This window comes from Somniosus microcephalus, unplaced genomic scaffold (genome assembly GCF_052327205.1).
Source record: "Somniosus microcephalus isolate GS21.2 unplaced genomic scaffold, FLI_Smic_1.0 unresolved_chr2, whole genome shotgun sequence".
In the NCBI taxonomy this organism is placed as follows: domain Eukaryota; kingdom Metazoa; phylum Chordata; class Chondrichthyes; order Squaliformes; family Somniosidae; genus Somniosus; species Somniosus microcephalus.
In genome coordinates, this window is record NW_028225180.1 from 82,020,084 (window position 1) to 82,033,573 (window position 13,490).

A 13,490-nucleotide genomic window follows, 5' to 3' on the forward strand; every position below is an offset into this window, starting at 1 on the left:
CGCCGACTACAATGGCGGATTCCCGCGTTTGCCTTCTTCCCCCGCTGGCTGCAATGGCGATTGCCTTGCTGCTGCCGTTCTCGCCTCCCCAGCGGTTCTCACTCCCCGACGCTGCTTTGCCTTGCAGCCCGGTCCTTTACACCGGCTGCGTTTGAATTCTCCGCGGCTCTCGTGCCTTAAGCTTCTCAACTCCCCGACGCTGTTCTGCCTCGCAGCCCGGTCCTGTACACCGGCTGCGTTTGAGTTCTCCGCGGCTCTCGAGCCTTAAGCTGCCCCAGTCGCTGCGCCTCTCGGCCTCGATTGCAGCCCGGCCCTTTCTACCGGCCGTGGTCGAGCTCTCCGCCCTTATTCCTCCGTTTTCCCTCCCCTACTCCACAGTCAACGCGGCCGACTTTCTGCTCGTGTCGCTGATCGGCTTACCCACCACTGTGGTAGAAGGGATGAACACTGCCTGTCACTGATGGAGGGCTTCGTGGTCAGAATTCTTTTTCTTTTTAACCCGGGTTCTCGATGCCTCCCGTGCGATGGTGCTCAGCAGGATGATGAGGGCGGATGCCTCTTCTCGACGCCCGTTTTGAGGACGAAGCTGCCTTGGATGTAAATTTGCCGCAGGGTAAGATCGGACTCGTCGCCACTGTTGAGTCTGTATGTCCCAGTTAGGTTTAGGATCAATCACTGGACACAGACAACAAGAATAACTTTGAACAGGTCTTTACTATTCGAAGGTCAGGGCTGAACTGCCCAGCAAATCCTTGCACAACACTTATATACCGGTGTGGTCACCACCGGTATTACAGTATACAGCAGCCAAGAGAAAGTAGTACATCTCTTAAGGTAGTTCTCTTAAGGTGGAACAGGTTACATACACCACATTCACCACTCTCTGGGTGAAGAAATTCCTCCTCATCTCAGTCCTAAATGGCTTACCCCTTATCCTTAGACTATGACCCCTGGTTCTGGACTCCCCGGCCATCAGAAACATCCTTTCTGCATCTAGTCTGTCCAGACCTGACAGAATTTTATAGGTTTCGATGAGATCCCCTCTCAATCTTCTAAACTCCAGTGAGTATAAGCCCAATTAACACAATCTCTCCTCGTACGTCATTCCTGCCATCCCAGGTATCAGCCTGGTGAATCTTCGCTGCACTCCCTCCATGGCAAGAACGTCCTTCCTCAGGTAAGGTGACCAAAACTGCACACAATACTCAAGGTGTGGTCTCACCAAGGCCCTGTACAACTGCAGCAAGACATCCTTGTTCTTGTACTCGAACCCTCTTGCTACGAAGGCCAACATACCATTTGCCTTCTTAACCGCCTGCTGCACCTGCATGCTTACCTTCAGCGACTGGTGCACAAGAACACCCAGGTCTCTCTGCACTTCCCCTTCTCCCAATCTATTGCCATTCAAATAATAATCTGCCTTCCTGTTTTTGCCACCAAAGTGGATAACCTCACATTTATCCACATTATACTGCATCTGCTATTCATCTGCCCAATCACCCAACCTGTCAAAATCATACTGGAGATGGGGCAGTGTAGAGGGAGCTTTACTCTGTATCTAACCGTGCTGTACCTGTCCTGGGAGTGTTTGATGGGACAGTGTAGAGGGAGCTTTACTCTGTATCTAACCCCGTGCTGTACCTGCCCTGGGAGTGTTTGATGGGACAGTGTAGAGGGAGCTTTACTCTGTATCTAACCCGTGCTGTACCTGCCCTGGGAGTGTTTGATGGGACAGTGTAGAGGGAGCTTTACTCTGTATCTAACCTGTGCTGTACCTGCCCTGGGAGTGTTTGATGGGACAGTGTAGAGGGAGCTTTACTCTGTATCTAACCCGTGCTGTACCTGCCCTGGGAGTGTTTGATGGGACAGTGTAGAGGGAGCTTTACTCTGTATCTAACCTGTGCTGTACCTGCCCTGGGAGTGTTTGATGGGACAGTAAAGAGGGAGCTTTACTCTGTATCTTAGGGAGCAAAAGCTAAGTTGTTTTAATGGGAGATTTTAATTTAGATACAGATCGGGAAGAGCAGAATGGCTTAAATCAGAAAGGCAGTGAAATTTTTCAGTGCATTGCAGATAGTTTTCTGGAGCACTGTGTTCTAGAACCAACAAGAGGGCAGGCCATACTCGATTTAGTAATGAGCCAGATCCGTTAATAATCTATCGGTACGGGAACACAATCTGTCGGTAAGGGAACATTTATCTAACAGCGATCATAATACAGGAAACTCTCGATTTACTGGCACCTAAATAACCGGAAATCTCTTAACCGGCAAAATTCAGGAGTAGGTTCAGGTAAGTTTTACTTCATGTTAGTGGCCGTTCCTGGATCTGTGGCCGTGTAACCGGGGTTCCTGCACCTGTTGCTAAGCAACAGGGACGCCTGGGTCTTGTGGCCAGGGTTCCTGCACCTGTTGCTAAGCAACAGGGAAGCCTGGATCTGTTGCTGTGTACGGGGCTCTGGTACCTTTTCCTATACCTCTCTGTAATCCGGACTTTTTGATAAACCGGCAGCACGCCGGTCCCGTCGGTGCCGGATAAAAAAAAGTTTCCTGTATGATCGAATTCAATGTTGAAACTGAAATGGAGATAAGTAGCACAGTTGCTAAATTTGTAGATTATGGCAAGGCGAACACTACCGGGACGAGACAGAGACCGACGACAGCAAACTGGTCAAAACGATGGTTGGGTGAAACCACAGGTGAACAGTGGGAAGTGTTCAAAAAAAGAATTTCGCTTAACAGGGGACCAGAATATACCCCTAAGCAATGTTCCCTCTAATGTCTTTTTGGGTGCGGGGCCCAAACAAAGTTACGCGCAGGCATGGCTTTTCCATTTAAAAGCCGCCGAGCCAGCTGCGTGGGACCTGCAGGCTGCGGAGCCTAACGGGAACATTGCCCCTAAGGGGCAAGAGCTGTACTCACCAAATTAAACAGCCATGGTCGCCATAAAAGAGATGAGAGATAACATAAAACTGAAAGAAATGAGCGTGTAAAAGTGCATAGGATAGTGCGGATCCAGGGGAGTGTGATGGAACGCTCTCCACTTGTCTGGATGAGTGCAGCTCCAACAACACTCAAGAAGCTCGACACCATCCAGGACAAAGCAGCCCGCTTGATCGGCACCCCATCCACCACCTTAAACATTCACTCCCTCCACCACCGGCACACCGTGGCTGCAGTGTGTACCATCTACAAGATGCACTGCAGCAACTCGCCAAGGCTTCTTCGGCAGCACCTCCCAAACCCGCGACCTCTTCCACCTAGAAGGACAAGGGCAACAGGCACATGGGAACACCACCAGCTCCAAGTTCCCCTCCCAGTCACACATCATCCTGACTTGGAAATATATCGGCCGTTCCTTCATCGTCGCTGGGTCAAAATCCTGGAACTCCCTCCCTAACAGCACTGTGGGAGCACCTTCACCACACGGACTGCAGCGGTTCAAGGCGGCGGCTCACCACCACTTTCTCAAGGGGCAACTAGGGATGGGCAATAAATGCTGGGCCTTGCCAGCGACCCCCACATCCCGTGAACGAATATAAAAAAAAATATAAAAGAACAGCAAAGAAAGACTAAATAGACAGTAAGAGCTACAAAAAAGGAATGAGAGAGTCACAACGGCACACAAGGAGGCCGTTCGGCCCATCGAGTCCGTGCCGGCTCTCTGTAGAGCGATCCAGTCAGTCCCATTCCCCCGCTCTATCCCCGTAGCCCTGCAGGTTTATTTCCCTCCAGTGCCTATCCAGTCTCCCCTTGAAAACGTTGAGTGTCTCCGCTTCCACCACTTCCGTCGGCAGCGAGTTCCAGGTCCTCGCCACTCGCTGCGCAAGAGAGATTTTCCCTCACGTCCCCCCCCCCATATGTATAATTATGAACAGAACCTTGAGGGATATCAAGATTAATAGAAAAAGTCGTTAGAATTATGAGAAGAGAAAGAATCATCGAGGGTAATGTTCACTCTTATTTTTTTTTTGGGTGCGTGGCCCCTTTAAGGGGCCGTGTGGCCCATTCACAGTTTCACGCGCACTGAAAATGTCGCTCCTGGGTTGCGCGGGAGCGCGCTGCGCGGCCGATCAGGAGCGTTGGTCAAGGGTGGTGTGGGCCCTTTTAAAACAGCTGCAGATGGTACGGCAAATGAAAATAAGGAAATGGCAGACTTGAATGACTTTGTCAGGCTCGTCACAGTACAGGAAGAGGATAATATACCCAGGAAATTAATACTGGCTCAAAGTCTGGAACTTGCTTATGTTCACGAGAGCAAGAAAGCAGTGCTGGAAAAAAAATAATGGCGCTAAAGGCTGACAGATCCTCAGGACCTGACGGTTTCCACCCCAGGGATTTTGCGACGTATACAGAGTATTTATAGCACAGGAACAGGCCATTCAGTCCATGTACGTGTTTGTGCTCCACACGAGCCTCCTCCCACCTTATCAGCATATCCTTCTGTTCCTTTCTCCCTCGTGTTTATCGAGCTTCCCCTTAAACGCATCTATACTATTCGCCTCAACCACTCCCTGTGGTAGCGAGTTCCACATTCTCACCACTCTCTGGGTCAAGAAGTTTCTCCTGAATTCCCTATTGGATTTATTAGTGACGATCTTATATTGATGGCCCCTAGTTCTGGTCTCCCCCACAAGGGGAAACATCTTCTCTACGTCTACCCTATCGAACCCCTTTCATAATCTTAAACACCTCGATCAGGTCACCCCTCAGCCTTCTCTTTTCTAGAGAAAAGAGCCCCAGCCTGTTCACTCGTTCCTGATAGTTATAACCTCTCAGTTCTAGTATCATCCTTGTAAATCTTTTTTGCACCTTCTCCAGTGCCTCGATATCCTTTCTTTAATATGGAGACCAGGACTGTGCACAGTCTTCCAAGTGTGGTCTAACCAAGGTATATGGAGACCAGGATTGTGCACAGTGCTCCAAGTGTGGCCTAACCAAGGTATATGGAGACCAGGACTGTGCACGGTGCTCCAAGTGTGGTCTAACCAAGGTATATGGAGACCAGGATTGTGCACAGTGCTCCAAGTGTGGCCTAACCAAGGTATATGGAGACCAGGACTGTGCACGGTGCTCCAAGTGTGGTCTAACCAAGGTATATGGAGACCAGGACTGTGTACAGCGCTCCAAGTGTGGTCTAACCAAGGTATACGGAGACCAGGACTGTGCACAGTGCTCCAAGTGTGGTCTAACCAAGGTATATGGAGACCAGGACTGCGCACGGTGCTCCAAGTGTGGTCTAACCAAGGTATATGGAGACCAGAACTGTGCACAGTGCTCCAAGTGTGGTCTAACCAAGGTATATGGAGACCAGGACTGTGCACAGTGCTCCAAGTGTGGTCCAACCAAGGTATATGGAGACCAGGACTGTGTACAGTGCTCCAAGTGTGGTCTAACCAAGGTATACGGAGACCAGGACTGTGCACAGTGCTCCAAGTGTGGTCTAACCAAGGTATATGGAGACCAGGACTGTGCACGGTGCTCCAAGTGTGGTCTAACCAAGGTATATGGAGACCAGAACTGTGCACAGTGCTCCAAGTGTGGTCTAACCAAGGTATATGGAGACCAGGACTGTGCACAGTGCTCCAAGCGTGGTCTAACCGAGGTATATGGAGACCAGGACTGTGCACAGTGCTCCAAGTGTGGTCTAACCGAGGTATATGGAGACCAGGACTGTGCACAGTGCTCCAAGTGTGGTCTAACCGAGGTATATGGAGACCAGGACTGTGCACAGTGTTCCAAGTGTGGTCTAACCAAGGTTCGATAGAAGTTTAACATAAGAACATAAGAAATAGGAGCAGGAGTAGGCCAATCGGCCCCTCGAGCCTACTCCACCATTCAATAAGATCATGGCTGATCATCCAAACTCCGTACCCTGTCCCTGCTTTCTCCCCATATCCCTTGATCCCTTTAGCCTTAAGAAATATATCTAACTCCTTCTTGAATATATTTAATGAATTGGCCTCAACTGCCTTCTGTGGTAGAGAATTCCACAGGTTCACCACTCTCTGGGTGAAGAAATTCCTCCTCATCTCTGTCCTAAATGGCTTACCCCTTATCATTAGACTGTGACCCCTGGTTCTGGACTCCCCCGCCATCGGGCACATCCTTCCTGCATCTAATCTGTCTAGTCCTGTTAGAATCTTATAAGTTTCAATGAGATCCCCTCTCATTCTTCTAAACTCCAGCGAGTATAAGCCCAATCGACCCAATCTCTCCTCATTCGTCATTCCTGCCATCCCAGGCATCAGTCTGGTGAATCTTCGCTGCACTCCCTCCATGGCAAGAACATCCTTCCTCAAATAAGGCGACCAAAACTGCACACAATACTCAAGGTGTGGTCTCACCAAGGCCCTGTACAACTGCAGCAAGACATCCTTGTTCCTGTACTCGAACCGTCTCGCTACGAAGGCCAACATACCATTTGCCTTCTTAACCGCCTGCTGCACCTGCATGCTTACCTTCAGCGACTGGTGCACAAGGACACCCAGGTCTCGTTGCACTTCCCCTTCTCCCAATCTATTGCCATTCAGATAATAATCTGCCTTCCTGTTTTTGCCACCAAAGTGGATAACCTCGCATTTATCCACATTATACTGCATCTGCCATATCACCCAACCTGTTTCTCGGCATCCTCCTCACAGCACACACGCCCACCCAGCTTTGTGTCGTCTGCAAACTTGGGAGATATTACATCTAGTTCCCTCGTCTAGATCATTAATATATATAGTGAATAGCTGGGGTCCTAGGACCGATCCCTGCGGTACCCCACTAGTCACTGCCTGCCACTCGGAAAAAGACCCGTTTATTACAACTTTTTGCTTTCTGTCTGCCAACCAGTTCTCTATCCAAGTCAGTACCTTACCCCCAATCCCATGTGCCTTAACTTTACACGCTAATCTCTTATGCGGGACCTTATCGAAAGCCTTCTGAAAGTCCAAATACACCACATCCACTGGTTCTCCCTTATCTATTCTACCAGTTACATCCTCAAAAAATTCCAGTAGATTAGTCAAGCACGATTTACCTTTTGTAAATCCATGTTGACTTTGTCCGATCCTGTCACTGTTTTCCAAGTGCTCTGCTAGTACATCTTTTATAATGGACTCTAGCATTTTCCCCACTACCGATGTCAGGCTATAATTCCCCGTTTTCTCTCTACCACCTTTTTTGAACAGTGGGGTAACATTAGCTACCCTCCAATCCATGGGAACTGTTCCAGAGTCTATAGAATTTTGGAAGATGACCAGCAATGCATCTACTATTTCTAGGGCCACTTCCTTAAGTACCCTAGGATGTAGATTATCAGGCCCTGGGGATTTATCGGCCTTCAATCCCGTCAATTTCCCTAACACCATTTCCCTACATATACTGATTTCATCCAGTTCCACCCTTTCATTAGACCCTATGTTCCCTGACATCTCTGGGAGGTTATTTGTGTCCTCCTTTGTGAAGACAGAACCAAAATATGTATTTAATTGGTCTGCCATTTCTTTGTTCCCCATTATAAATTCCCCTGATTCTGACTGCAAGGGGCCTATGCTTGACTTGACCAATCTTTTCCTCTTCACATATCTCTTTACAGTCAGTTTTTATGTTCCCTGCAAGCTTACTCTCATACTCTATTTTCCCCCTCTTAATTAATCCCTTTGTCCTCCTTTGCTAAATTCTAAACTGCTCCCAATCCTCAGGTTTACTGCTTTTTCTGGCCAATTTATGTCCTCTCCTTGGATCTTATGCTATCCCTAATTTCATAGAAACATAGAAGATAGGAGCAGGAGTAGGCCATTCGGCCCTTCGAGCCTGCTCCGCCATTCAATGAGATCATGGCTGATCATCCAAATTCAGTACCCGGTCCCTGCCTTCTCCCCATATCCCTTGATCCCTTTAGCCTTAAGAAATATATCCAACTCCTTCTTGAATATACTTAATGAACTGGCCTCCACCGCCCTCTGTGGCAGAGAATTCCACAGGTTCACCACTCTCTGGGTGAAGAAATTCCTCCTCATTTCAGTCCTAAATGGCTTACCCCTTATCCTTAGACTATGACCCCTGGTTCTGGACTCCCCGGCCATCAGAAACATCCTTCCTGTATCTAGTCTGTCCAGGCCTGACAGAATTTTATAGGTTTCGATGAGATCCCCTCTCAATCTTCTAAACTCCAGTGAGTATAAGCCCAATCGACACAATCTCTCCTCATACGTCATTCCTGCCATCCCAGGTTTCAGCCTGGTGAATCTTCGCTGCACTCCTTCCATGGCAAGAACGTCCTTCCTCAGGTAAGGCGACCAAAACTGCACACAATATTCAAGGTGTGGTCTCACCAAGGCCCTGTACAACTGCAGCAAGACATCCTTGTTCTTGTACTCGAACCCTCTTGCTACGAAGGCCAACATACCATTTGCCTTCTTAACCGCCTGCTGCACCTGCATGCTTACCTTCAGCGACTGGTGTACAAGAACACCCAGGTCTCTTTGCACTTCCCCTTCTCCCAATCTATTACCATTCAAATAATAATCTGCCTTCCTGTTTTTGCCACCAAAGTGGATAACCTCACATTTATCCACATTATAGTGCATTTGCCATGTTTCTGCCCAATCACCCAACCTGTCCAAATCATGCTGGAGTTTCACGACATCCTCCTCACAGCTTACCCTCCCCCCCAGCTTTGTGTCGTCTGCAAATTTGGAGATATTACATCCAATTCCCTCGTCCAGATCATTAATATATATTGTGAACAGCTGGGGTCCTAGGACCGATCCTTGCGGTACCCCACTAGTCACTGCCTGCCACTCGGAAAACTTCCCTTGTTAGCCACGGTTGAGTCACCTTTTTTGTTTTATTTTTATACCAAACAGGGATGAACAAATTCTGTAGTTCATCCATGCGATCTTTAAATGTTTGCCATTGCCTATCCACCGTCAACCCTTTGAGTAACATTCCCCAATCAATCCTACCCAACTCGCGCCTCATACCATCGTAGTTTCCTTTATTTAAATTCAGGACCCTAGTCTCTGAGTCAATTACTTCACTCCCCATCTTAATGAAGAATTCTATCATATTATGATCGCTCCGACCCAAGGGGCCTCGCACAACAAGATTGCTAATTATTCCTTTTTCATTACATAATACCCATTCTAACATGGCCTGATCTCTAGTTGGTTCCTCGACATATTGGTCCAGGAAACCATCCCGTGTACACTCCAGGAATTCCTCCTCCACAGTATTGTCACTAATTTGGTTAGCCCAATCTATATGTAGATTAAAGTCACCCATGATAACTGCTGTGCCCTTATTGCATGCGTCTCTAATTTCCAGTTTAATGCCATCCCCAACCTCCGCATTACTGTTTGGGGGTCTGTATATAACTCCCACTAACGTTTTCTGCCCCATGGTATTTCTCAGCTCTAACCATACAGATTCCACATCATCAAAGCTAATATCGTTCCTTACAATTGTGTTAATCTCCTCTTTAACCAGCAATGCTACCCCACCTCCTTTTCCTTTTTGCCTGCCTTTCCTGAATATTGAATACCCCTGGATGTTGAGTTCCCAGCCTGGAGCCATGTTTCTGTAATCCCAATCATATCATACCCGTTTACATCTATTTGCGCAGCCAATTCATCCACTTTATTACGAATGCTCCTCGCATTAAGACACAACACCTTCAGGCTTGTTTTTTTAACACTCAGACCTTTTAGAATTATTATATATTGTGGCCATGTTTGATTTAAACCCTTGATTTCTCCGATAGCCACGTTTGCTTTTCTCCTTCCTGTCTTTTGCTTCTATCCTTGTTTCCCTTTCCTCTGTCTGCCTGCACAGGTTCCCACAGCACTAGCACAGAGTAAAGCTCCCTCTACACTGTCCCATCAAACACTCCCAGGGCAGGTACAGCACAGGTTAGATACAGAGTAAAGCGCCCTCTGCACTGTCCCATCAAACACTCCCAGGGCAGGTACAGCACGGGTTAGATACAGAGTAAAGCTCCCTCTACACTGTCCCCATCAAACACTCCCAGGGCAGGTACAGCACGGGTTAGATGCAGAGTAAAGCTCCCTCTACACTGTCCCATCAAACGCTGCCAGGGCAGGTACAGCACGGGTTAGATACAGAGTAAAGCTCCCTCTACACTGTCCCGTCAAACACTCCCAGGGTTGTTACAGCACGGGTTAGATACAGAGTAAAGCTCCCTCTACACTGTCCCGTCAAACACTCCCAGGGCAGGTACAGCACGGGTTAGATACAGAGTAAAGCTCCCTCTACACTGTCCCATCAAACACTCCCAGGGCAGGTACAGCACAGGTTAGATACAGAGTAAAGCTCCCTCTACACTGTCCCATCAAACACTCCCAGGGCAGGTACAGCACGGGTTAGATACAGAGTAAAGCTCCCTCTACACTGTCCCATCAAACACTCCCAGGGCAGGTACAGCACGGGTTAGATACAGAGTAAAGCTCCCTCTACACTGTCCCATCAAACACTCCCAGGGCAGGTACAGCACGGGGTTAGATACAGAGTAAAGCTCCCTCTACACTATCCCATCAAACACTCCCAGGGCAGGTACAGCACGGGTTAGATACAGAGTAAAGCTCCCTCTACACTGTCCCATCAAACACTCCCAGGGCTGGTACAGCACGGGTTAGATACAGAGTAAAGCTCCCCCTACACTGTTCCATCAAACACTCCCAGGGCTGGTACAGCACGGGTTAGATACAGAGTAAAGCTCCCTCTACACTGTCCCATCAAACACTCCCAGGGCAGGTACAGCATGGGATTAGATACAGAGTAAAGCTCCCTCTACACTGTCCCATCAAACACTCCCAGGGCAGGTACAGCACGGGTTAGATACAGAGTAAAGCTCCCTCTACACTGTCCCATCAAACACTCCCAGGGCAGGTACAGCACGGGTTAGATACAGAGTAAAGCTCCCTCTACACTGTCCCATGAATGTGCCTCAGCTCCAGCCTGAGAAAGTCAGCTCTCGTTATCTCAGTGACATTTTCTATTCCCCACTCCTGCCAACCTGTGAGTGAGGCAGACAAATTAGGGGCAATTTTGTTCTGTGCGCCCCTTGCCAAATAGAAATTGGGTTGAAAAAGCCAAACTCATTTCATGCGAGACCATTACAGCCAGACAGAGCAAAGCTCAACTGCTCCCCTGGGGATCGATTGAATCCCATTCTCCAAACAGCAATGTGATAATAACCAGATCATCTGTTTTAGTGATGTTGGTTGAGGGATAAATATTTGCCCCAGGACACCAGGGAGAACTCCCCAGCTCTTCTTCCAATAGTGGTCGTGGTACCTTTTACATCCGCCTGAAAGAGCAGACTGGGCCTCGGTTTAACGTCTCATCCGAAAGACGGCACCTTGGACAGCACCGCGCTCCCTCAGCACCGCCCCTCCGGCAGCGCCGCGCTCCCTCAGCACCACCCCTCCGGCACCGCCCCTCCGGCAGCGCCGCGCTCCCTCAGCACCGCCCCTCCGGCAGCGCCGCGCTCCCTCAGCACCGCCGCGCTCCCTCAGCACCGCCCCTCCGGCAGCGCCGCGCTCCCTCAGCACCGCCCCTCCGGCAGCGCCGCGCTCCCTCAGCACCGCCCCTCCGGCAGCGCCGCGCTCCCTCAGCACCGCCCCTCCGGCAGCGCCGCGCTCCCTCAGCACCGCCCCTCCGGCAGCGCCGCGCTCCCTCAGCACCGCCCCTCCGGCAGCGCCGCGCTCCCTCAGCACCGCCCCTCCGGCAGCGCGGCGCTCCCTCAGCACCGCCCCTCCGGCAGCGCGGCGCTCCCTCAGCACCGCCCCTCCGGCAGCGCGGCGTTCCCTCAGCACTGCCCCTCCGACGGTGCCAGTGCTGAGGGAGCGCCGCACTGGGAGAGCGGGCAGGGATTGTGGGCTCAAGTCTGTGGAGAGCGACTCGAACCCTCCACCTTCTGCATCACGAGTACTACCCACTGAGCCAGAACTTGACACAAAGGTTCAGTTTGCTCCACAACACCAGCCCCGCTGTGACTTCCTCCTTGAAATGTTTCCCTGTGTCCTGGAGACCAGAGAACTGTGGCCTCCTCCCCCTCGCGTTCTGTGTGCAGTTCCCAAACCAAACACGAAAACCAAATCCACAACAAAAACACTCCTCTTAATGGGGGGCGGGGGGGAAATATATATACATAATATATATAATATTCAGAATAAAACCTAATCGAGTTGCAGGCTGGAATGCACTTAGCTTTTGCAAGGGAAGTGAGATGCAAAGATTGGGCCCTATTCTGAGCCTCCTTTGCGTCCAGGAGGGACAGAGAAGGGGAAGAGAAAGAAATTAAGCATGGAATAAATATTCAAACACTCCCACCCTGCCCACATTGCCTCCCCCAGGGCAGACCGGCTGCAATTAGAGGAGAAAGTGACTTGCCTCTTGAGACGTGAAAAGCCAACAAGAGAGAAAGTTAACAAGGCACAAACACACACATTTGTACGGCTAGTGTTCAAGGCCATGATTTGAAAGGGGGAGGGGAAAGGGGGGCGATTTGCAAAAATAAATGTAACAAACAAATAAATAAACAAACACACTGACCTTCCATTGGGGTGGCGGGGGAGGTCCAGGGGAAGAGGGGGTGGGAGGGGGTTATTAACCCCTGTATCTGCAGTTTGTAGCAATAAAGAGGAGGCGGTAGGTGAGTGGGAGGGAAACTTCCTCGTCAATTTCCCTTTTGATTTCAGCGAAAGAAACACGGAAGTTGCAGGCGCTGACGTCAACCTCCGGGAAGGAACTCGTCACCTTTGCAACATCCTTTTGCAACAATGTCGCCAAAAATGTATCCAAGGTGGTTCCATTCACAAATTTTGAAAAAAAGCATTTCCTATCTCTCTCGCGCCACGGCAAGACATCTCACACGAGGTTGGAGTTTTTTTCAGGATTTGTCTTATCAAGGACCAGCAAGGATGGGCAGGAGCTGGAGTGAATGGGGGAGAGAGAGACACATACACACACACACAGGTAGGCAGACCAGTCACAATAAAAGGGGTGGGTAGCAAGGCTTTGGGGGGTCCGAAAACATTTTTTTTTAGATAGGGAATTAAACAGTATTTTGCTGTCAGCCTGGCTCAGTGGGAAGCACACTCGCCTCTGAGTCAGAAGGTTGTGGGGTCAAGTCCCACTCCAGGAACCCAAGCACATAAAGCTAGGCTGACACTCCCAGTGCAGTACTGAGGGAGCGCCGCACTGTCGGAGGGGCAGTACTGAGGGAGCGCCGCACTGTCGGAGGGGCAGTACTGAGGGAGCGCCGCACTGTCGGAGGGGCAGTACTGAGGGAGCGCCGCACTGTCGGAGGGGCAGTACTGAGGGAGCGCCGCACTGTCGGAGGGGCAGTGCTGAGGGAGCGCCGCACTGTCAGAGGGGCAGTACTGAGGGAGCGCCGCACTGTCGGGAAGTGGTACTGAGGGAGCGTGGTACTGAGGGAGCGCCGCACTGTCGGAGGAGCAGTACTGAGGGAGGCCG

At 50.1% G+C, this 13,490-nt stretch overlaps 1 protein-coding gene across 1 annotated transcript in view; it reads right to left on the reverse strand.

Moving 5' to 3' along the window:
• Positions 1–12,719, reverse strand: part of rela (RELA proto-oncogene, NF-kB subunit a) — a 49,370-nt gene extending 36,651 nt beyond the window's left edge. The window contains exon 1 of the mRNA XM_085976212.1: positions 12,567–12,719. Within this exon, the coding sequence (XP_085832338.1) occupies positions 12,567–12,573 (7 nt within the window). The 5' untranslated portion in view covers positions 12,574–12,719. The remainder of the gene's footprint in view (positions 1–12,566) is intronic.
• Between the last annotated feature and the right edge of the window lie 771 nt (positions 12,720–13,490).